The 24,717-nt window shown below is 42.8% G+C and overlaps 1 protein-coding gene across 2 annotated transcripts in view; it reads left to right on the forward strand.

Annotated features, from left to right (window-relative positions):
- Positions 1-24,311, forward strand: part of LOC110530428 (tensin-3) — a 70,585-nt gene extending 46,274 nt beyond the window's left edge. For both annotated transcript variants that reach the window (XM_036986060.1, XM_036986059.1), the window contains exons 17-26: positions 6,240-6,381; positions 7,403-7,998; positions 8,234-8,320; positions 8,541-8,672; positions 20,834-20,929; positions 21,161-21,238; positions 22,349-22,429; positions 22,686-22,869; positions 23,056-23,124; positions 23,241-24,311. In XM_036986060.1, the coding sequence (XP_036841955.1) occupies positions 6,240-6,381; positions 7,403-7,998; positions 8,234-8,320; positions 8,541-8,672; positions 20,834-20,929; positions 21,161-21,238; positions 22,349-22,429; positions 22,686-22,869; positions 23,056-23,124; positions 23,241-23,415 (1,640 nt within the window). In that variant the 3' untranslated portion in view covers positions 23,416-24,311. The remainder of the gene's footprint in view (positions 1-6,239; positions 6,382-7,402; positions 7,999-8,233; positions 8,321-8,540; positions 8,673-20,833; positions 20,930-21,160; positions 21,239-22,348; positions 22,430-22,685; positions 22,870-23,055; positions 23,125-23,240) is intronic.
- The last annotated feature ends 406 nt before the right edge of the window (positions 24,312-24,717 follow it).

Raw genomic sequence — 24,717 nt, forward strand, 5'->3', positions numbered from 1 at the left:
TCACTCCACACACATAATTCTGCCTTAATTCTGACCATAATTTCTGCTTACAAGCAGAAACTAAAGTATGAAGGACCAGTGACTCACTCAATACGCTACAGGACTGTTTTGCTAGCACAGACTGGAATATGTTCCGGTGTTCATGCAATGGCATTGGGGAGTATACCACCTCAGTCACTGGCTTCATCAATAAGTGCATCGACGACATCATCCCCACGCTGACTATACATACATTTGCCAACCGGAAGCCATGGATTACAAGCAACATCTTCACCGAACTAAAGGCTTGAACCGCTGCTTTCATAAGTAGGCGCTACAGAGGGTAATGCGTACGGCCCAGTACATCACTGGGGCCACTCTTCCTGCCATCCAGGACCTATATACTAGACGGTGTCAGAGGGCCCAAAAAATTGGCAAAGACCCCAGTCATAAACTGTTCTCTCTGCTACTGCATGGCAAGCGGTATCGGAGCTCCAAGTCTAGGACAAAAAGGCTCCTTAACAGCTTCCACCTCCAAGCCATAAGACTGCTGAACAATTCATCAAATGGCCACCCCCCCCCACCCCCTCCGCTGCTGCTCGCTGTTTGTTGTCCACGTATTCTCACTTTACCCCTACCTCCATGTACAAATTACCTCGACTGGCCTGTACCCCCACACATTGACTTGGTACCAGTACCCCCTGTATATAGCCTCGTTATTGGTATTTATTGTATTACTTTTATTTTTATTTACTTTAGTTTATTTAGTAAATATTTTCTTAACTCTATTTCTTTAACTGCATTTTTGGTTAAGGGCCTGTAACTAAGCATTTCACAGTAAGGTGTACACCTGTTGTATTCGGCGCATGTGACTAATACAATTTGATTTGATTACAGCAGTACTCAAAATATACTTTTTTTTTCAGAGTACAGAACAATCCATAGAAATACCACTAGTCTCTACATAAAGTGAATGGATATATTGAAATGTCAGGCCATTGTGAGGGGAATGTATCATGTGGCACTTGACCTTTGACAAAGCCATTTGATTGGAGGAGTCACACGATAGGACAGTGGAGCAATGGATTTGTGGTCTATGTAGGGAAGTGGAGACATTAGAAGTGAAGGAGTCTATTCCACTCATTCTCTCTCATCCTCCTCTCCCTCTTTACTTCATATCTCACTCTATTAAAGACAGAAAGTGAGTGTCAGAGAAAGAGAGTGAGTGAGAGAAATAGCTCTAGGAGACAGATCCCAGTGATGAGGGTTTGAATTCAAGTAAGTGGTTTACGTGTGTTCATTGTTCATCACTGCTTTTAACTATCATGAGAACTTCTCTCGGAATGTAATCGACCATAGCCCTTTAGGTGTACATTATGTTTATGTGTTTATATCTGGTTGTCTTTGTTTTTCCTGTGGTATTGCACCATTGCTGGTCACTTTTCCATAACGAATGTATGATCCCTGCCTGTAGTTGGGGATTTTGTGGTGGTTGGAGGCAGTGCACTAAACAAAGCCTTCTCATGGACTGCCTCCTTTCCCTGGGGGTTCCATACAAGTCTCTCTCCTCCCATGGTCGGTTTGGAGAACCTCTGTGTGGTTTCAGTACTGAAAAGAAACCGTTTTTTTATAGCACATAGTGGCGAAGCCTTGAATGACTAAAACAGTAAAACATGTTGTTTGTGCGTAGCCTTGTTGTGGTCTTAGATTTTTCTCAGTGGTGGAACACGCCCAGTTATAAATGTGGTTGTTCTCAGAGATTGGGATGTCTTGGTTTATCATCTACTGGCATACATCTTAAACCATTATTTTAGAGTATAGAGACATAATCAGACATGGCATAGGTCCCTTCTGTGGTTCCCTCCCTCTGAAACAAGTCATAAAGAGGGTTTTTGTTCCAAATCCAGTTGAGTAGTTGGCAGAGTTTTGCCATCCTGTTGTGGCTGTGGGTCATTGGTGAGGCATGACAGTGATGATATCAGAGGTTACACTCACACACACAAAGTGAGACTCATAGAGGTGACCTTCATGTTCATCTCTTTGTCCCTATTTGACCCCCACCAGCCTGTTGTCATGGTGATCTGTGTCAGAGGGGTTGTGGGAGTGACAGCACCCCCAGACTGATCTGTGGCCCCACTGTGCCCACTTTGCCCAAGCACGCACCGTGTATAGAATCACCGCATTCAGACATGCCATGTAACCATGGTTATGCAGGGTCGAGGAATCGGGGGGCTCAAAAACTATTTTCTTTCCCCGGTGAAAGTACCTCTGTGTCAAAAGAAGGGTCGAGGGACAAAAATAAACCAGTACCCCTCTCTCTCGTTTCGTTGTCTGCCTTGTCCTCCACATTCCCATAGAGGTAACTGGGAACCCATGGAAACATCAGTCAGTCACTGAGCTGTATGGAATCTGTGGACTGGAAACATGTGGTTTCAGGTTCTGGGGGCAGGCACATTTGTATTACATTTTTAATTCACCTTTATTTAACCAGGTAGGCCAGTTGAGAAAAAATTCTCATTTACAACTGCGACCTGGCAAAGATAAAGCAAAGCAGTGCGACAAAAACAACAACACAGAGTTACACATAAACAAATGTACACAATAGAAAAATCTATGTACAGTGTGTGCAAATATAGAAGAGTAGGGAGGTAAGGCGAAATAATTACAATTTAGCATTAACACTGGAGTGATAGATGTGCAGATGATGATGTGCAAGAGGTGCAAAGACCAAGAGGTAAGTAACAATAGGGGGATGAAGTAGTTGGGTGTGCTATTTACAGATTGGCTGTGTACAGGTTCAGTGATGGGTAAGCTGCTCTGACAGCTAATGCTTAAAGTTAGAGAGGGAGATATGACTCCAGCTTCAGAGATTTTTGCAATTCGTTCCAATCATTGGCAGCAGAGAACTGGAAGGAAAGTAGGCCAAAGGAAGTGTTGGCTTTGGGGATGACCAGTTAAATACCTGCTGGAGCGCGTGCTATGGGTGGGTTTTGCTATGGTGACCAGTGAACTGAGATAAGGTGGGGCTTTACCTAGCAAAGACCTATAGATGTCCTGGAGCCAGTGGGTTTGGCAACAAATATGTAGTGAGGGCCAGCCAACGAGAGCAAACAGGTCGCAGTGGTGGGTGGTATATGGGGCTTTGGTGACAAAACGGATGGCACTGTGATAGACTGCATCCAGTTTGCTGAATAGAGTGTTGGAGGCTATTTTGTGAATGATATTGCCAAAGTCAAGGATCGGTAGGATAGTCAGTTTTATGGTGAGGAAAGCACTTTTAATAGAGCAACCAGGTATCCTCTACTGATGGGATGAGGTCAATATCCTTCCAGGATACCCGGCCCAATTCGATTAGAAAGGCCTGCTTGTTTAAGTGTTTTAGGGAGTGTTTGACAGTGATGAGGGGTGGTCGTTTGACCGCGTAGCCATTACGGACGCAGGCAATGAGGCAAAAATCGCTGAGATCCTGGTTGAAGACAGCAGAGGTGTATTTAGAGGGCAAGTTGGTCAGGATGATATCTAAGAGAGTGCCCATGGTTACGGATTTAGGGTTGTACCTGGTAGGTTCCTTGATAATTTGTGTGAGATTGAGGACATCTAGTTTAGATTGTAGGACGGCCGGGGTGTTAAGCATGTCCCAGTTTATGTCACCTAACAGTACAAACTCTGAAGGTAGAAATAGAATGAATAGAACGGGTGTTCCAATTGAAGTCAATGACGGCATAATGGCTGGAATGGCAGCCATTGCAGGTGAACCCATAAGAGCAAAGAAGAAAGTAAAAGCAGGAAGTTAAAGAAGGAAGTGTAGCCATCAATATGTGCTGTGATTTGTTGATTCAACTCAACTGACATTACAAAAAATGCATTCCATTGCATTAGCCACATCAGTTAACATCATTTGAATGAACATTGTACATTACCATGTTAATTACTGCATCACAATACCAGGAAGCCATTGCGAGTGTACCAATGAGTTTACCAGTCAAATTTCAATGGCTAGACACCTGTCAGGGTTTCCAGAGCTATGATTGATTAAATAAAAGCTTTACTCAATTATGTCTGGGGACTTTTAATTTCTGCTTGAATGAATTAGTCTGATTTGTTGACTCAGTGCCACTGCCTGCCAGGCAGCAGTAAGGCCTGCCAGGGAGAGTAATCTGCTCCGTACTGAACAGATCGATGAATGGCTGCTGTACTGTTGAGCTAGAAGCAGACTGACTTACTGACTGACTGACTGGAAAATTATTTAACTAACACCACTGCTGACTGCTCTGTTTGGTATTGGATGTATTCTATTATACTGCACCTGGGGTGAGAGCGCTTTTATTTGACTGAAATTATTAAGGTAATGAGTTTAGGCATTTTTGCCCAGTTTTTGTTCATGTGATATCCAGATGTTTTGGAGAAATTGAATCTGTATTTCTTTTGGAGTGTTGGTCAATAGACGGTCTGAAACAAGCAAATAAGAAAATGCTAATGTTAAATGAGGCAGTGTCAGAGGACGGCCCTAAAAATCTCCAAATGCTAATGTTACATGTGCAACCAGAGGAAAAAAACTCTAGGCCACCTTTACTCCACACACAGAGACACGTACAAAGCTCTCCCTCGCCCTCCATTTGGCAAATCTGACCATCACTCTATCCTCCTGATTCCTGCTTACAAGCAAAAACTAAAGCAGGAAGTACCAGTGACTCGCTCAATAGGGAAGTGGTCAGGTGTAGCAGATGCTAAGCTACAGGACTGTTTTGCTATCACATACTGGAACATGTTGAGGACTACACCACATCAGTCACTGGCTTCATCAATAAGTGCATCAATGACGTTGTCCCCACAGTGACCGTACGTACATACACCAACCAGAAGCCATGGATTACAGGCAACATCTGCACTGAGCTAAAGGCTAGAGCTGTCACTTTCAAGGAGAAGGACTCTAACCCAGATGCTTATAAGAAATCCCGCTATGCCCTCCGACGAACCATCAGGCAAAGCGTCAATACAGGACTAAGATTGAATCCTACTACACTGGCTCCAAAGCTTGTCGGATGTGGCAGGACTGGCAAACTATTACAGACTACAAAGGGAAGCACAGCCACGGGCTTCCCAGTGACACAAGCCTACCAGATGAGCTAAATGACTTCTACTTCTGTAACCATGAAGTGCTTTGAAAGGCTGGTCATGGCTTACATCAACACCATTATCACAGAAACCCTAGACCCACCGCAATTTGCATACCGCCCCAACAGATCCACAGATGACGCAATCTCTATGGCACTCCACACTGCCCTTTACCACCTGGACAAAAGGAACAACTACATGAGAATGCTATTCATTGACTACAGCTCAGCATTCACACCATAGTGCCTTTAAAGCTCATCATTAAGCTAAGGACCCTGGGACTACACACCTCCCTCTACAACTGGATCTTGGACTTCCTGACAGGCCGCCCCCAGGTGGTAAGGGTAGGTAACAACACATCTTCCACATTGATCCTCAACACGGGGGCCCATCAGGGGTGCGTGCTCAGTCCCCTACTGTACTACCTGTTCACCCCTAATGTACTCCCTGTTCACACACCCTCCCTGTTCACTGCAAGGCCAAACACGACTCCAGCACTATCATTAAGTTTGCAGACGACACAACAGTGGTAGGCCTGATCATCGACAATGATGAGACATCCTATAAGATGGAGATCAGAGACCTGGCCGTGTGGTGCCAGAATAACAACCTCTCCCTCAACGTGATCAAGACAAAGGAGATGATTGTGGACTACAGAAAAAGGAGGGCCGAGCACGCCTCCATTCTCATCGACAGGGCTATAGTGGAGCAGGTTGAGAGCTTCCTGTTCCTTGGTGTCCACATCACGAACGAACTACCATGGTCCAAACACACCAAAACAGTTGTGAAGAGGGCACTACCATGCCTATTCCCCCTCAGGAGACTGAACAGATTTGTTATGGGTCCTCAGTCCTCAGATCCTCAAAAATGTCTACATCTGAACAATCAAGAGCATCCTGAATGGTTGCATCACCGCCTGGTATAGCAAACTCCTTAAGAAGAGCTAATCAAATGGCTACCCGGACTATTTGTTATTTTTCTATTTTCTTCTTTCTTCTGCATTGTTGGTTAAGGGCTTGTAAGTAAGAATTTCATGGTTGTATTCAGCGTATGTGAAATATGTTTAGTGCATTCTAGCCCTAGTCCTTGAATGTATTTATCCAATATGTGTCATTTGTCATGTATGCCCTCTCACACCCCCACAGAGCCTCACGGTTACTTAGAGATGATTGGTCACCTTCCCCAGTCCATAGATGAGGGCCTACCAGACTCCTCCTCCAGCAGCCATAGGTCCTTCGGCTCCTCTCGCTCTGCCTTCACAAGTGGGACGCTCCAACGGACAGACAGGTATAGCCAATCACAAACAAGCCTTTCACATAATTATTGGAAGCCTAGCTCATGTTTATTCAAAGGTAATTTCTTGCAATTTACTGTAGTAGATGGTTATGGACCCAATCACAGATTTTTATATATACTGAAGAAAAATATAAATGCAACATGTAAAGCATTGGTCCCATCTTTCATGAGCTGAAATAAAGATCCAAGAAATTTTCCACATGCACAAAAAGCATATTTCTCTAAAATTTTGGACACAAATTTGTTTACATCCCTGTTAGTCAGCATTTCCCTTTTGCCAAGATAATCAATCCATCTGACAGGTGTGGCATATTAAGAAGCTGATTAAACAGCATGATCATTACACAGGTGCTTCTTGTACCGGGGACAATAAAAGGCCACTCTAAAATGTGCAGTTCTGTCACATAACACAATGCCACGTCTCAAGTTTTGAGGGAGTGTGCAATTGGCATGCTGTTCGCAGGAACGTCCACCAGAGCTGTTGCCAGATAATTTTATGTTCATTTCTCTACCATAAGCCACCTCCAACGTCATTTTAGAGAATTTGGCAGTACATCCAACCGGCCTCACAACTGCAGACCATGTGTAACCATGCCAGCCCAGGACCTACACATTTGGCTTCTTCTCCTGCGGGATATTCTGAGACCAGCCACCAGGGCAGCTGATGAAACTGAGGAGTACTTCTGTCTGTGATAAAGCCCTTTTGTAGGGAAAAACTCATTCTGATTGGCTGGGCCTGGCTACCAAATGGGTGGGCCTATGGCCTCCCCTGCCCAGTCATGTGAAATCCATAAATTAGGGCCTAATTTATTTATTTAAATTGATTGATTTCCTTATATGAACTGTAACTCAGTAAAATCATTGAAATTGTGGCATGTTGTGTTTATATTTTTGTTCAGTATAATTATGGTTATAGGCTACATGTTCTGAAAATACGTTATGGTCATACAGTTTGATTGTAGTTGTGTTTTTGATTATCTTCTAATTTTGGTGTTCTTCCTCGTTTCTCCAGCCCCTCCATGGGTCAGCCCTGGCCAGAGGACAGAGCCCTCCTGAGCCGCCACGCCTCCCTCAGCACCTGCCCCACCCCCAGGCACCCCCCTCCCCACTCCATGTCCCTGGACTACGGACACCACTCCCCTCCCATGCACCCCCACCCAGCCCCCAACGCCCACAGCTCCCCCCGGGGAAGCCAACGGAGCCACATGGCCCGCTATGCCCTCACCCACAGCCCCGCACACAGCTTTGATGAGCAGGACGACTCAGGCCTGGGGAGCTACGGCACCGCCGACTGCCCAGTCTCTGCCTCTCCTCTTCTGGGGAACGGAGGCATGGAGAGGGGCATGTTGATGTCTGGTTCCATGGACCAGCAGGGCACCATCCGGACCCAGCAGCACCAGCAGCTCCAGGCCCAGGGGGCCTTGCCTCCGCTGCTGCCCGAGAAGAGGAGGGCGTCAGACGGGGAGCACTCCCTGGGCACGGCCTCCCCAGCCCCCAGCGGGTTCTCCAGCCCACACAGCGGGAGCTCCCTCAGTATCCCCTTCCCCAATGTCCTGCCTGACCTCTCAGCCTCTGCACAGATGCCGGGCACTGCCTCACCTCTGCCAGGTAACCCTCTAGCTAGCACAGTCAATAGCCAATCACTTATATGAGCCAATGGCTTGGGTTGGTGCAATACTTTAAAGAAGGTAATCAGTACTGTATCCTTTAGGTACTGCCCTGTGAGTGTTCTCTGTCAATTTGGATTTGCCACATATGGATGTCTTTTAAACTTAGTGTTTGAATTCCTGACGTCTTTGTGCATTGGCTAACCTCTGGTCTGTTTGTGATACTGTATTTCCAGATGTCCTGGCCATCAAGCAGGTGACTGTAAAATTTGTGCAAGACACATCAAAATTCTGGTACAAGCCTGATATCTCCAGGGACCAAGGTAAAAACATACATGAGGAAATACTTGTCTTGTCTACCAACTGTATTTTGTCTGCTGAATTTCCATGAAGCTCTTCAGCATGTTGAAAGTGATTTTGTCCAGTTTTAGCAGAGGCTCCAATTTGCAAACTCCTCCATGACACCATTGTTAAAATATCTTCCTCCTCTCCTCCTTTACTCCTTTACTCTATACTCCTCTTCTCCTCCTCTCCTCCTCTCAGCTATCTCAGTCCTGAAGGACAAAGAGCCTGGGTGTTTCATTGTACGCGACAGCCACTCCTTCAGAGGTGCCTATGGGCTGGCCATGAAGGTGGCCACACCCCCTCCCTCAGTCCTGCAGCAGACCAAGAGAGGTAGGCATTGGCTGAAATATATAAATGGGCGGAACTTTGGTTCGACTCAAAGCGGTGCCTGTTTGATGTAGGAAATGGGAGTAGGATGATGATTGACGAAGCACATATATGCTGACCTAAGTCCGTTTTGTGTTCACCCATGGTCATCATTAGAATTGTTGGAGAATAAGCTGATCCTAGATCTGTGCCTACAGGCAGGTTCCACCCTAGTTCCAGAACCTTTCAGTAGAACAGGGGTATCATGGAATGAGCCAACTGAGAGGCAGCATCCTGGGAATCTAACAATAACAATCACCATAAAAGCCCTCTACTATTACACCCCTATGACCTTACTTCCATGGAGGGAACATGATAGTCACCTCTCTGCCCCTCTCTCTACAACTCCTAGCTCTGGGTCTCTCTTCTGGGCAGTATCATGATAGAGCCAAGCAGCCCTTCTCTTTGCCAACTAGTCTTAGATGTGGCAGCTAGTGTTTCAAGACAAACAATAGACATGCTGTCTTTATAAACTTGCACAGATTTCAGGACTTTCTCCAGAGATACTTGTTGCCTTACTTTACTTGACATATGGCCGCTGAAAAAAAAACAGCATAAACCAGCTTAGGCTGGTGACCAGCCTTCATTGTGTTTTCAATGGTTACCAGATTTTGTTGTGTTTTGGCGGGTGACCAGTCTTCACTGTGTTTTTGCTGGTAACCAGACTTTGCTGTGTCTGCTGGTGACTAGCATTTTCTGTTTTTTTGCTGGTGACCAGCCTTTGCTGTGTTTTGGACACATAAGCTGGTCACCAGCATACCAGCATATGCTGGTCACCCGCAAAACCAGCATCAAATCACATTATTCTGGCTTGCAAAGTGATTTCTAATTCCTATTGGAATCCAGCCTGACTGGGGATATCCAAAAATGTTAACTTTTATTCACACAATCTGCAATCAAAATGACTGCCAGGGTTACAATTTCAGTAACAGGTGCATTAAGTCCAACTAACAGATTGGATTAGTTTATAAATTGTACTCTATTTATCTTCGTGTAGTATGAAAGTTGAGATAAATACAAGTGTGTAAATGTCTAGTAGTTATGTCTAGATTTGTTTTAAAGCCCTGGATAGGCCACATACGCTATAAACAGGGTCCCTGTAAGACCACAATTGCTTTGCAGCATGTTCAGGATTTCTTTAAAAAGTGAGTCAGTATACCATTTGAATAAACTAGATATCCTAAATAGTGTTGTGTTTACATTTTCTCAAAGTCAGCCAGACAAGAGTAGGCTTACCTATAGGTGAGTATGGGTGACAGTGACTGATCAATTGTTTAATTCAAGAAAGGTTTTATCCGAGCAAGGGTTCAACATCATTCCTGAAGTCAAATATATCTACAGGTCTACACAATATGTGCAGGGTAATGTTCATGAATGTGTTGGAGCATTAACCAACCCTAACACCGAACATTACCATAACCACATGTTTTCAGTAAAAGACACACGAAACGTGTTCTTAAGTTATTCACTATTTTGTTTATATCGCTTATGAGACTGGACATGGAATGGAAAGAGGTCAACAGAAGAATCCCCGAGCTTGGCAAATTAGAAAAACAAGATACCCAACTTTGACTCAAAACGCAATTAGGCTTCTTCCTGTAGCTTAGAACACGACACTTTTCCATTGACTTCTGCAAGAATCTTCATTGCGCACACGCGAATTACAGGAAGTAATGTAATCGCTAATTTGAGTCTCTTGGTAGATTACCGTCTCTGATTCAAGTTTCTCCAGTGATAAAGTTGTACATTTTCTGTGACAAAAAGAAATGAGAGGATTTCATATTATACATGTCAGACACATAGTGTTCTATAATATACTTCAATCTGAATGTTATGTTCACATAATGAGCCTTATGTCCCCGCTTCATCCTTTTCTTAAATGTTTTTCTTTTCTTTTTTGTCTTTTTTTAATTGAATATCCAAAACATACAATTTGCTTGCAACAACTACACCACACCAGTCATCCAACAGACTCCTATTCAGTGCGATACACAGAAGCATCTAGGGTCAATGCCCTGCTCAAGGGCACGACGACAGATCTCCCACAAGGACAAAAAAAAAAATGGGGATGCAAACCCTCCAGGATCCTCCTACAGTTCCCCATAGCTGTCCCTCAACCATCCAAGACCCCTCCCACAGTCACCCCCCTAAGAAAAAAACAAGAAAATATATGTTTTTTTTAATTCCATTCCCCACCCCCAAGAACCCCCCTCCCCCAATGCACCAACAACCAAGAAAATGAACTCATAAGATATGTGCGTGTTCTTGTATGTGTGTATTTGAATAAAAGTGTGTTTATATGCATGTTTACAAACTTCCTTATCCTAATCCTTTTCTTTAGGCTAATATACACAGGCTACAATAGTGTTTTATAAAATGTTACTAACATTATAGAAATAACTACACATTCTAGCTATACCAATAACACCAGTAATCAGTGCACATATCCAATGTTGCTACTTGCAAGTAATTTCCAGCAGCAGTAAGGCCATCCCTTTCTTGCTCGTGTGCGTCTTCTACTAAAACAAGTCCACATGCTGAACAGCAACTAGCCATGTTGGAGTCCATTTCAGTGGGGGATGGGCAATGTACAGTGCATTCGGAAAGTACTCAGACCCCTTCACCTTTTCCACATTTTGTTACGTTACAAACTTATTCTAAAATTAATTAAATGACCTTTTCCCTCATCAATCTACACACAATACCCCATATTGATAAAACGAAAACAGTTTTTTTGACATTTTTGCAAATGTATTTAAAATAAAAAACATAAATACCTTATTCAGACCCTTTGCTATGAGCCTCGAAATTGAGCTCAGGTGCATCCTGATTCCATTGATCATCCTTGCAATGTTTCTACAACTTGTCTATATAAAGGCACACACCTGTCTATATAAGGTCCAACAGTTGACAATGCATGTCAGCAAAAACCAAGCCGTGAGGTCAAAGGAATTGTCTGTAGCATTCTGCAGCATTGAAGGTCCAAAAGAACACAGTGGCTTCCATCATTCATACATGAGAAGTTTGGTTGCAACAAGACTCTTCCTAGAGCTGGTCACCCGGCCAAACTGAAAAATCGGGGGAGAAGGGCCTTGGTCAAGGAGGTGACTAAGAACCCGATGGTCACTCTGACAGAGCTCCAGAGTTTCTCTATGGAGATGGGAGAACCTTCCAGAAGGACAACCATCTCTGCAGCACTCCATCAATCAGGTCTTTATGGTAGACTGGCCAGATGGAAGACACTCCTCAGTAAAAGGCACATGACAGCCCACTTGGAGTTTGCCAAAAGAGCACCTAAAGACTTTTGGACCATGAGAAACAAGATTCTCTGGTCTGGTGAAACCAAGATTGAACTCCTCGGCCTGAATGCCAAGCATCATGTCTGGAGGAAACCTGGCACCGTCCCTATCTGTGAAGCATGGGGGTAGCAGCATCATGCTGTGGGGATGTTTTTCCGCGACAGGGACTGGGAGGCTAGTCAGGATCCAATTGTTTACCAGATCGACACAAAAGTTCAGTGCACCGGTAGATCACGTGTGCCTTACATGCAAGCCGCGCACAAACAATTTGTTGTCTGGGGGGGCAACCTCCTTGGACAATTTTTTTTTGTTGTTGTAATTGATCCTTTAGTTTTTTTGCCATGGGGGAGAAAGACGAATTTGCAGTTTTATAGCTAATCTCAGGCTATTTACACATTTTACCATGAGGCTGAGAAAATATTGCAGTTTTAAAGCAAATTTCCTGTAGTAATAAAAAACATTTAATATTTTTCCTGTAGAACAGGAGAAATTATGAGACAAGATAAAGTTGCCTGGTTTCAGGATCAGTTATCTTATTAATAGAATGTAATAAACATATTTTTTCCAAAAGAAAAAAGGGTCAATTATCTGGTTCATAACAATGCTTGGTAGAAAAATGTACATTCACATACTTTCATATCCTTTGTTCAGTCTCTTGACAGTACATATACAGAGCCTTCAGAAAGTATTCACACCCCTTTATTTTTTCATTTTGTTGCATTACAGCCTGAATTTAAAATGGATTACCTTGAGATTGTTTTTGGTCACTGGGCTACACACAATACCCCATAATGTCAAAGTAGAATAATGTATATATGTATATATATATATATTTTTTTACAAAATAATTAAAAATGGAAAGCTAAAATATCTTGAGTCAATAAGTATTTAACCCCTGTGTTATGTAAAACCTAAATCAGTTCAGGATAAAGATTTGCTTAACAAGTCACATATTAAGTTGCATGGACTCTGTGTGCAATGATAGTGTTTAACGTGAGTTTTAAAGGACTATTTCATCTCTGTACCCCACACATGCAATTATCTGTAAGGTCCCTCAGTTGAGCAGTGAATTTCAAATACAGATTTAACCACAAAGACCAGGGAGGTTTTCCAATGCCTCGCAAAGAAGGGCACTTATTGGTAACAGACATTGAATATCCCTTTGAGCATGGTGACGTTATTATTTACACTTTGCATGGTGTATCAATACACTACACCCAGTCACTACAAAGATACAGGCATCCTTCCTAACTCAGTTGCCGGAGAGGAAGGAAACTGCTCAGGGATTTCACCATGAGGCCAATGGTGACTTTTAAAAAGTTACAGAGTTTAATGGCTGTGATAGGAGAAAACTGAGGATGGAGCAACAGTATTGTAGTTACTCCACAGTTACTACACCAGTGGTGTAAAGTACTTAGGTAAAAATAAAAATAAATTGTGCCATCTGGTTTGCTTCATTTAAGGAATTTGAAATGGTTTATACTTTTACTTTTGATACTTGAGTATATTTAAAACCAAATACTGTTAGACTCTTACTCAAGCAATATTTTACTGGGTGACTTTCACATTTTATATTAAGGTACCTTTACTTTCACTTAAGTATGACAATTGAGTACTTTTTCCACCAGTGGTGAAAACAAGGAAGCCTGTACAGAATAAAAAATATTACAAAACATGCATCCTGTTTGCAACAAGGCACTAAAGTAATACTTTTTTTTGTGCTGAATACAACGCTTTATGTTTGCGAAAAATCCAGTACATCACATTACTGAGTACCACTCTCCATATTTTAAAGCATAGTGGTAGCTGCATCATGTTATGGGTATGCTTGTAATCGTTAAGGACTGGGGAGTTTTTCCAAGATAAAAAATAAACAGAACGGTGCTAAGCACAGGCAAAACAGTTGAGGAAAAGCTGCTTTTCAACAGACACCGGGAGATTAATTCACCTTTCAGCAGGGCCAAATCTACACTGGAGCTGCTCAGCAATAAGACACCAATAAGACAGTAAAGGCTCCTGAGTGGCCGAGTTACAGAGTTACAGACTTGAAAATGGTTGTCTAGCAATGATCAACAACCAATTTGACAGAGCTTGGAGAATTCTGAAAATAATGTGCACATGTTGCACAATTCTGGTGTGGAAAGCTCTTAGAGACTTCATCCACTTTGAATTCAGGCTTTAACATAACAAAATATGGAGTAATTCGAGGGCTATGAATACTTTCTGAAGGCACTAATTAATTGCAATTCAACTAATTAGTATCTGTACCAAAATAAAGGCAATTCACTCACAAGTAGTGCAAAAGGTATGCTATCTACCATGTAAAACCATAAAATTGTATGTATGTTTGTCCAACACATCTCAACAGTGTAAACATAAATGTTACCCGATAGTACACAATCGACCACAATAACTCCCACTAGCCTTGTTACAGCTAATAGTAAAATACATGAACGGCTAAGCATAAATTATCAGTAAGTGTAAAAACAAAAAAACAATATGTACCATAAACTTTTTGGAAAATGTAACATTTATCTCGACATGTAATACCTGTTAGGTTTATGTACTCTTGTTTGTATATTTCTGTTTTTGTATTTGTTGTATTGTTCATAATAATAATAATTTTAAAAAGCTATGGCTAAACTAGCATTTAGCGTAAGGCTAGGCTAGCTAGTGAGCTTTCTAAAACAAATAACTAAAACATCTAACTACAAGGATTCAATAGTGCAACATATATGTATCTAAATCTGAGCCATCGTATAATCAAATGAAATCATCCAGAGGAAAAAAAATAAATGTATAACTTTGAAAAGTCTGCAGTGTAATTTTGTTAGGTTCACCTCCATGTTAAATCCTTTCCACCTAGTGTGGTTTCATTACTTATAATGGGGAGACTTCAACTGAAACTAATCTGTCAAACACAAGAAATTATGACATGAGATAATTGGCTAGTTTCAGGAAAAGTTATCTCAATAGAATGAGGAAGTGAGGACTCAATCACCAGTGTAAAGGCCACCAACCAACAGAGGGTGCCAATGCATTTCAGTGCATATTAATGCATAAACCTGGAGGATTCCAATAATGAAATCAAAGTAATAAAAATTATGGCTCACAAATAATACCCTTTTTTTATATATATAAATATATAAACACAAAACTGTGACTATACATTTTGTTAGTGCGGAGGGGTGGGGGTGCTCAAATGCCAAGTGAAGTGTCACGCCCTGACCATAGAGAGCTTTTTATTCTCTATGTTGGTTAGGTCGGGGTGTGACTGGGGTTGGACATCTAGGTGATTATATTTCTATGTTGGCCTGGTATGGTTCCCAATCGGAGGCAGCTGTTTATCGTTGTCTCTGATTGGGGATCATATTTAGGTAGCCATTTCCCCTTTTTGGGATCTTGACTATGTATAGTTGCCTGTGAGCACTATAGCAGCTTCACGTTTCGTTTTGCATTTATTGTTTTCTTTGAGTTTCACTTCAAAATAAAGAGGATGGAACCATACCACGCTGCATCTTGGTCCACTCATTGTAACGATCGTGACAAAAGATCCCAACAACAATGGACCAAGCAGTGAGCCCAGGAGGAATGCCAGGAGTGGAGGACATCCTGGACGTGGGAAGAGATTATGGCAGGAGACAGAAGCCTGTCATGGAAGCAGGCGGAAGTAGCGAGGGAGCAACAACGACGACACCGGGTATCGCAGCCACGACGGAAGCCCGAGAGGCAGCCTCAAAACATTTTGGGGGGGGCACACGGAGTGGTCTGTGATGCTGAGGTCTAGAGTCAGAGACCGAGGAGGAATATTGGGACAGATTGAGCGAGGAGTGGGCGGCGAAAGTTGAGGGGAGTGAACCAGAGACTGTCAGTGAGGGATAATGTGGAGGAGAGAGAAATGAGAGAGTTATTGAATTGGTGGAGGATGCGCGACATTTGCCCTAAGGAGCGTGTTATCGATTTAAAGCCACCTGGGTCAGCTCTCTGTACTCATCCTGAGAAGTGTGTTAAAGTTCCGGTACAAGTAATGCCGCATCAGGCCTCCAGTGTACCTCCACAGTCCAGTACGTCCTGTCCCTCCTCCCCGCACTCGTCCTGAGGTGCGTGTCACCAGCCCTGTGCCACCTGTACTGGCCCCACGCATCAGGCCTCCAGTGCACCTCCACAGTCCAGTACGTTCTGTCCCTCCTCCCCGCACTTGCCCTGAGGTGCGTGTCACCAGCCCGGTGCCACCTGTACCGGCCCCATGCATCAGGCCTCCAGTGCTCATCCACAGTCCAGAGCTTCCGGTGACAGTTCCCAGTCCGAAAACTCAGGCGACCGTCCACAGTCCGGAACCTCCTGAGACGGTCCACGGTCCAGTTCCTCGGGCGATGAGCCACGGTCCGGAGCTTCCGGCGACGATCCCCACACCAGAGCCGCCATTGAGGATGATGTATCCACGAGCGGAGTGGGTACTTCAACCCGCACCGGAGCCGCCCCCAATGTAGATGCCCACCCGAACCCTCCCCTATTGAGTCCCCTATTGATTAATTAATGAATAAATAATTTATCTCATGCTATACAAAGATAAATAACATAAACTTTTCTAAACTGATCCAGTCTGTTAGTTGGATTTATTGTACCTGTTACTGAAATCGTTGTTCCATTTTAGACGTTTTAGTTATGGTTATTTTTCCATATTTCTACCCCTGGCAGTCTTTCTGAATGCAGATTATGGGATTCCACTCCGGCTAAATTTTTATAGAAATTACTTTGCAAGCCTTGACTTGATGCTGGTTTTGCTTCAGTTTATATTTGTTTCCAAAACACAGCAAAGGCTGTTCACCAGTGAAAACACAACAAGGGCTGGTCACCAGCGAAAACACAGTGAAGGCTGGTCTGCCAGCATAACTAGCTAGACCATGCTGGTCAGACCAGCTTGACCAGCTAGACCATGTTAGTCTTCCAGCATAACCTGCAGGGGTGGGCAGTTCCAGTCCTCGAGGGCCTGATTGGTGTCACAGTTTTTCCCAAGCCCCGGCTAACACACCTGACTCCAATAATCACCTAATCGTGATCTTCAGTTTAGAATGAATTTTGATTAATCAGCTGTGTTCGATAGGGATGGAGAACAAGTGTGACATCAATCAGGCCCCCGAGGACTGTAGTTGCCCGCCCCTGATGCTGGTTGGCCAGCTGAACCAGTTAGACCATGCTGGTCAAACCAGCTTGACTAGCATCCGACCAGCTTAGACCACATGGACCAGATTGGAATTCATCCTGGTTTATGCAGTTTTTTTCAGCAGCAGAGTTAAGGTTTTATAAAGCACATTGAAATACAGCCACAATTCAATTCAGAAATTGCCTGTCATGCAATATTTAGCTTTGTTCATGCTTCCTGGAACTAATGTATTTTTTTTATGGCCGATGCCATTTCAAATCAAATCAAATTGTATTTGTCACATACACCGAATACAACAGGTGTAGACCTTTTCGTGTGAATGCTTACTTACAGGCCCTTAACCAATAATGCACTTCAAGAAATAGAGTTAAGAAAATATTTCCTAAATAAACTAAAGTAAAAAAATGTAATCTAATCAAAAAGTATCACAAGAAAATGACATAACAATAATGAGGCTATATACAGGCTATACCGGTACCGAGTCAATGTGCGGGGGTACAATAATCTATATACATTGTGTGCAAAAGGCATGAGGAGGTAGGCAATAAATAGGCCATAGGATTGAATAATTACAATTTAGCAGATTAACACTGGAGTGATACATGATCAGATGAACATGTGCAGGTAGAGATACTGGTGTGCAAAAGAGCAGAAAAGTAAATAAAATAAAAACAGTATGGGGATGAGGTAGATAAATTGGGTGGGCTAAATACCGATGGACTATGTACAGCTGCAGCGATCGGTTAGCTGCTCAGATATCAAATGTTTAAAGTTGATGAGGGAGATAAAAGTCTCCAACTTCAGAGATTTTTGCAATTCGTTCCAGTTGCAGGCAGCAGAGAACTGGAAGGAAAGGCGGCCTAATGAGGTTTTGGCTTTAGGGATGATCAGTGAGATACACCTGCTGGAGCGCGTGCTACGGGTGGGTGTTGCCATCGTGAGCAGTGAACTGAGATAAGGCGGAGCTTTACCTAGCATGGACTTGTAGATGACCTGGAGCCAGGCACTGTGATAAACTGCATCCAGTTTGCTGAGTAGAGTATTCGAAGCTATTTTGTAGATGACATCGCCGAAGTCGAGGATCGGTAGGATAGTCAGTTTTACTAGGGTAAGTTTTGCGGCGTGAGTGAAGGAGGCTTTGTTGCAAAATAGAAAGCCGACTCTAGATTTGATTTTGGATTGGAGATGTTTGATATGAGTCTGGAAGGAGAGTCTGCAGTCTAGCCAGACTCCTAGGTACTAATAGATATCCACATATTCTAGGTTGGAACCATCCAGGGTGGTGATGCTAGTCGGGCGTGCGGGTGCAGGCAGCGAACGGTTGAAAAGCATAAATTTGGTTTTACTAGGGTTTAAGAGCAGTTGGAGGCCACGGAAGGAGTGTTGTATGGAATTGAAGCTCGTTTGGAGGTTAGATAGCACAGTGTCCAAGGAAGGGCCAGAAGTATACAGAATGGTGTCGTCTGCGTAGAGGTGGATCAGGGAAAGACCCGCAGCAAGAGCAACATCATTGATATACAGAGAAAAGAGTCGTCCCAAGAATTGAACCCTGTGGTACCCCCATAGAGACTGCCAGAGGATCGGACAACATGCCCTCGGATTTGACACACTGAACTCTGTCCACAAAGTAGTTGGTGAACCAGGCAAGACAGTCATTAGAAAAACCGAAGCTACTGAGTCTGCCGATAAGAATATGGTGATTGACAGAGTCGAAAGCCTTGGCTAGGTCGATGAAGACGGCTGCACAGTACTGTCATGTACTGCTTGCCGTGTGGTAGCAGAGAGAACAAACAGTCTATGACTTGGGTGACTTGAGTCTTTGGCAATTTTTTGGTCCTTCCTCTGACACCGCCTAGTGTATAGGTCCTGGATTGCAGGAAACTTGGCCCCAGGCCTTACGGTCAGATGCCGAGCAGTTGCCATACCATGATACTTCTTTGGTGATGTGGACACCAAGGAACTTGAAACTCTCGACCCACTCCACTTCAGCCCCTTCGATGTTAATGGGGGCCTGTCCGGCCCTCCTTTTCCTATAGTCCACGATCAGCATTGAGGGAGAGGTTGTTGTTCTGGCACCACACTGCCAGGTCTCTGACCTCCTCCCTATAGGCTGTCTCATCGCTGTCGGTGATCAGGCCACTGTTGTGTAGTCAGCAAACTTAATGATGGTGTTGGAGTCCTGCTTGGTCATGCAGTCGTGGATGAACAGGGAGTACAGGAGGGTACTAAAGCACACACCCCTGAGGGGCCCCTGTGTTGAGGATCAGCGTGGCAGATGTGTTGTTGCCTACCCTTACCACCTGGGGGCAGCCCGTCAGGAAGTCTAGGATCAAGTTGCAGAGGAAGGTGTTTAGTCCCAGGATCCTTAGATTAGTGATGAGATTTGTGAGTGCTATGGTGTTGAACGCGGAGCTGTAGTCAATGAACAGCATTCTCACATAGGTGTTCCTTTTGTCCAGGTGGTAAAGGGCGGTGTGGAGTGTGATTGAGATTGCGTCATCTGTGGATCTGTTGGGGCGGTATGTGAATATGGTTATATTTCAATTGAAAATGACTTCTAAAGAAAAGAGAAATCATTATGATAATCTCAAGTCATATTCAGACGTATTTCTAGGAATAGGCCTACAGAACACTAAGCTTGATATTTTTTACCCCAAACTTCTACCCTAACTAGGGCTGTGACGTTCATGGAATTTTGGATGATTGTTATTGGTCATATTGGTCAGCCAAATGACCACGGTCACCGTTATAATTGTTTGAATAGAAGGAAAAAAAAGTGTTACATTTTTATATACGTATATATATTTTTTTTTAAAGCTCCTCTCCTGGAATCCTGCTGCTGCAGAGAGGGGGGCGTTTCCTAGGCAACCAAAGACTTGTTTGCTACAACACCTTGCTTGTTTCAGCAAGGAGCAACAAAGTTTAATCACGTTGTAAAGAGTCCATGTTACCGCTGAAACGGACTCAACCGTAGTAATCCTGTAAGGCCTCAGACACACCAATAGCGTTTGCTGGCCGAGAGTACTTAGCACCTGTGAACAGAGTGCCGGCCATAATTTCCAAGTGTGCATCAATTTTACATGTAGAATCGAGGGAAAGTGTTTGCAGTCAGACATCTACAGCGGGTGGTCCCTAAAACACAGTACACTGAACGACACTGGTGCCCCTATGCCCAGCCCAGAGCACAACCCACAGAGCCCTGAGTCCTTTCTCCTTTTGTTCTGGTGTCGCTCTCCCCCTAAGCTTGCAGCAGGCTAGCACCTATAGTAACATTATGACGCAGTCCCTCTCCACACCTTCAGCTTTACTTTGTGACTCCTTAAGAGATTGAATCCCGTGCCGGTTCCAGATGAAGGATTTTCTCAGGTCCCTTTGTACTGGAGGACTTTCCTCAGATCCTCATGCCCCTCGGACACACTGTTGTTAAATCATAATAACACTTGTGATTGGATAAGAGTTATGTAACTCTTAGAATTCAGGAATAGGAGTTAACAGGGGTAATAGAACTTAGACGACGGTAACACAAACCCTAACCCTGATTACAGCCAACAGGTATAATGCATTGATACGGGTTATACGCATGTTATGAGCATTTATTAAATTACTATGTATCACAAAGTTCTCTCTCTCTCTCTCTCTCTCTCTCTCTCTCTCTCTGATAGGAGGAGATCTGTCCAATGAGCTGGTCCGTCACTTCCTGATTGAGTGTACACAGAAAGGAGTTCGGTTGAAGGGCTGTCCCAATGAGCCCTACTTTGGTGAGTGTCTCTTCTCTAGCACACTTTATATACACGATTGAGGACAGTGGTAAAACAGTGGGGACCTCTGCTGGTTACTCTGTGTAACCAGCGAAATAATTTGAAATGTTTCAGAGTTCCCTCTACTGGATAATCAACACAACTGCCCTTCAGACCTTGTGTTGAAAGCTCATCACAACTCTAAATCGCTATGATGTTTATAGTATGTTTTCTATTGTTTTTGTTTTCCAGGATGTTTAACAGCGTTGGTGTGCCAGCACTCAATCACTCCACTGGCCCTACCCTGCAAACTCATCATACCTGACAGAGGTGGGAAACTACTTCTTAGTATCATTATCAGAACAGATTTTACATTCACACAGTAGAGAGTGTTGTATTTGACAAAACATATTGTGTCCTGTGGAAAAGCTAGTTAAATGAACACTACTCTCTCTTCTCTCTGTGCAACTAAATGTGACAGGGCTATAAATTGCAGTGCAGTTTAGAATGATATATATATATATATATATATACAAGGATTCGATATATATATACAAGGATTCGATATATATATACAGTACCAGTCAAAGGTTTGGACACACCTACTCATTCAAGGGTTTTTCTATATTGTTTACTATTTTCTACATTGTAGAATAATAGTGAAGACATCAAAACTATGAAATAACACAAATGGAATTATGTAGTAACCAAAAAAGTGTTAAACAAATCAAAATAATTTTATATTTGAAATTCTTCAAGTTTGCCTTGAAGACAGCTTTGCACACTCTTCTCTCAACCAGCTTCATCTGGAATGCTTTTCCAAAACTCTTGAAGGAGTTAAGAACAAATTCTTATTAGATCGAATCCTTGTTCAGGAGCAGAACGTCAGTTTTTTTTTTACCTTGTCAGGTCAGGGATTCAATCTAGCAACCTTTCGGTTACTGGCCCAAAGCTCTAACCACTAGGCTACCTGCCGCCCCATTCCAGATGACTACCTCATGAAGCTGTGTGAGAGAATGCCAAGAGTGTGCAAACCTGTCATCAAGGCAAAGAGTGGCTACTTTGAAGAATCTCAAAAATAAAATATATTTTGATTTGTTGGTTACTACATGATTCCATATGTGTTATTTCATAGTTTTGATGTCTTCACTATTATTCTACAATGTAGAACACAGTAAAAATACAGAAAAACCCTTGAATGAGTAGGTGTGTCCAAACTTTTGACTGGTACCGTAAATGATGTGATTTATTAGCCTGTGCATGCAACTCTTGTCAACTTAGATGGATTGCCTCTACATGGTAGCTATAAACCCCCGTCATCAGTGGCAGGGCCAGTAGAGAGATTAATTCAGTGATATATCAATGCCTCCTTTATCCCTCCTTCATCACTTTCTTCATTACATTGTATAGTATATATTTGTTTCCCCCCAATGTCCATAGATCCTCTTGAAGACATGGTGGAGAATACTACTACACAATCTATTACCAACTCTGCTGCTGAGCTGCTCAAACAAGGAGCAGGTAGGGCTTAAATACTTTACTAACCACAAATCATCGTTATGCACATGTTTATACAGGTGCATGACTATTAGATGAATCAATGGGGATTATATTAAAGGCTCATAATGAAGTATTGGGCAACAACAACAACCTCAGTTCCTTAGTGATTGTGTAGATAACATGTATTTGGTCTTGCAGTGTGTACTGTGTGGTTCCTGTGTGTGTTCAGTGTGTAGTGTGTGTTTCATCAGTGGGTAACGTGTGTGTTTCTCTGCAGCATGTAACGTGTGGTTCCTGGGCTCGGTGGAGATGGAGTCTCTGACGGGGTACCAGGCTGTGCAGAAGGCCACCAGTGTAACGCTGGGCTCAGACCCTCTGGGTTCAGACCCTCTGCCCACCTCCACCGTGGTCCACTTCAAAGTCTCCTCACAGGGCATCACCCTCACCGACAACCAGAGGAAGTGAGTTATGGAGAATACACAGACAGAAAGACAGACACAAACACACATATAATATGTATGGTCACATTAGGAATGCGTTTAAAGCTAATATAAAATGATACATACATATATATATATATATATATATATATATATACAGTAATAATATGCATTTATCTTTTTCCCTCCTCCCCCTCTTCTTTCCAGGTTATTCTTCAGAAGGCATTATGCAGTGAACACTGTCATCTTCTGTGCATTGGACCCTCAAGATCGGAAGTGAGTAAAGATGCCAGAATAAACATAATTTGAAATAATAGTACGGTGGGGCTAATAACCTTATACTGTTTGTATGATAACTTGCTGACAGTATGTTCTTCTTTCCCCATTCTTAGGTGGAAAAAAGATGGCTGCACTTCAGCAAAGATCTTTGGCTTTGTGGCGAGGAAGACGGGCAGTGGGCAGGACAATGTGTGCCACCTGTTTGCCGAGCACGACCCCGAGCAGCCCGCCAGCGCCATTGTCAACTTTGTCTCCAAGGTGATGATTGGCTCCCAGAAGACCAAGTAGACCTGCCACGCTGCTAGCTGTTTGGCTAATGGGGCTGTTTCTAAAACTGGAAACTGTATTGTACAACCCACAACCTGAGGGTCATAACCAAGGACTTAATACGTTGGACTGGAAGGCAGCGGAAAAGAGTTCCACCCACAGAACTAGAATGAGTTCTGTGAGTCTCTATTTCTATGTTTCCACCACCTAAGAATGGGATACAACGAACAATGGATAACTGGACATGGGATAGATTTCTCTTGATAACGAGCACGCAAAGACTTGTAAGTTACAACTCCACCTCCTATCCAAGTAAACTCTGAGTCACAGCACAGAGGGACCTGTGGACCATCAGCAGGACAGGAGACTCAATCAAATATTTCTTGAGTCGAATGAAAACTCCAAACTTCCTTTGACTTCATCTTCTAATAGACTCTCGTTATGATGAGCATTAGGGGTGTGTATGCAGGGAAACATAGAATACAACAGGCATATTATAACGTGTATTTCATGTATTGTTATAGAACTAATACAGGTGTTTGCATTTCTCTCTTGAATGGGTTTACAGTTTTATGTATCCCAGCTCTTTACAAGTTAGTTACATATTCCTATTCTTAACATGCTCTGTATGGTGTGATACTATACTAAAGTTAGTTACATATTCCTATTCTCAACATGCTCTGTATGGTGTGATACTATACTAAAGTTAGTTACATATTCCTATTCTCAACATGCTCTGTATGGTGTGATACTATACTAAAGTTAGTTACATATTCCTATTCTCAACATGCTCTGTATGGTGTGATACTATGCTCAAGGGGACCCTAGAAGCCTGGCATGTAAGGGTTTGTCATGTCTAATATTTAACCAAAATGAAAGAAACAATATAAATAAAGCATTACTCAAGCTATTAAAAAGGGTAATGAAAAATACTTAATGATTTTTTTTTTTTTTTTTGTAAATGCAACAAATACTATTTTAAAAGTAATCTATTGACTTCAAACATCCCTACACTCATGTTTTACCATCCCAATCATTTCCCTTGAACTTTGATGTTGCTCTGGAAATGTATGTGAGTTTAACCGCTATCAAAACTAAAATACACACAAATGCTATGATCTGGATGGGGAGTGTTAGGATGAATTAAACCACAGACCGTTATTTTATGTGTAAACCCTAATATATTATATGATTCGTTTATCTAATTAGTTCATTACTTGTACTTCAAACTCCTTTATTGCTTAATTCAGTAACACTTTGTCTGGAAGAATGTTTAAACATTGATACATCACTGTTTGTTTTTCCTCTGGCTAGTCTCAAATA

The sequence above is a fragment of the Oncorhynchus mykiss genome, chromosome 8 (genome assembly GCF_013265735.2).
Source record: "Oncorhynchus mykiss isolate Arlee chromosome 8, USDA_OmykA_1.1, whole genome shotgun sequence".
Classification (NCBI taxonomy): domain Eukaryota; kingdom Metazoa; phylum Chordata; class Actinopteri; order Salmoniformes; family Salmonidae; genus Oncorhynchus; species Oncorhynchus mykiss.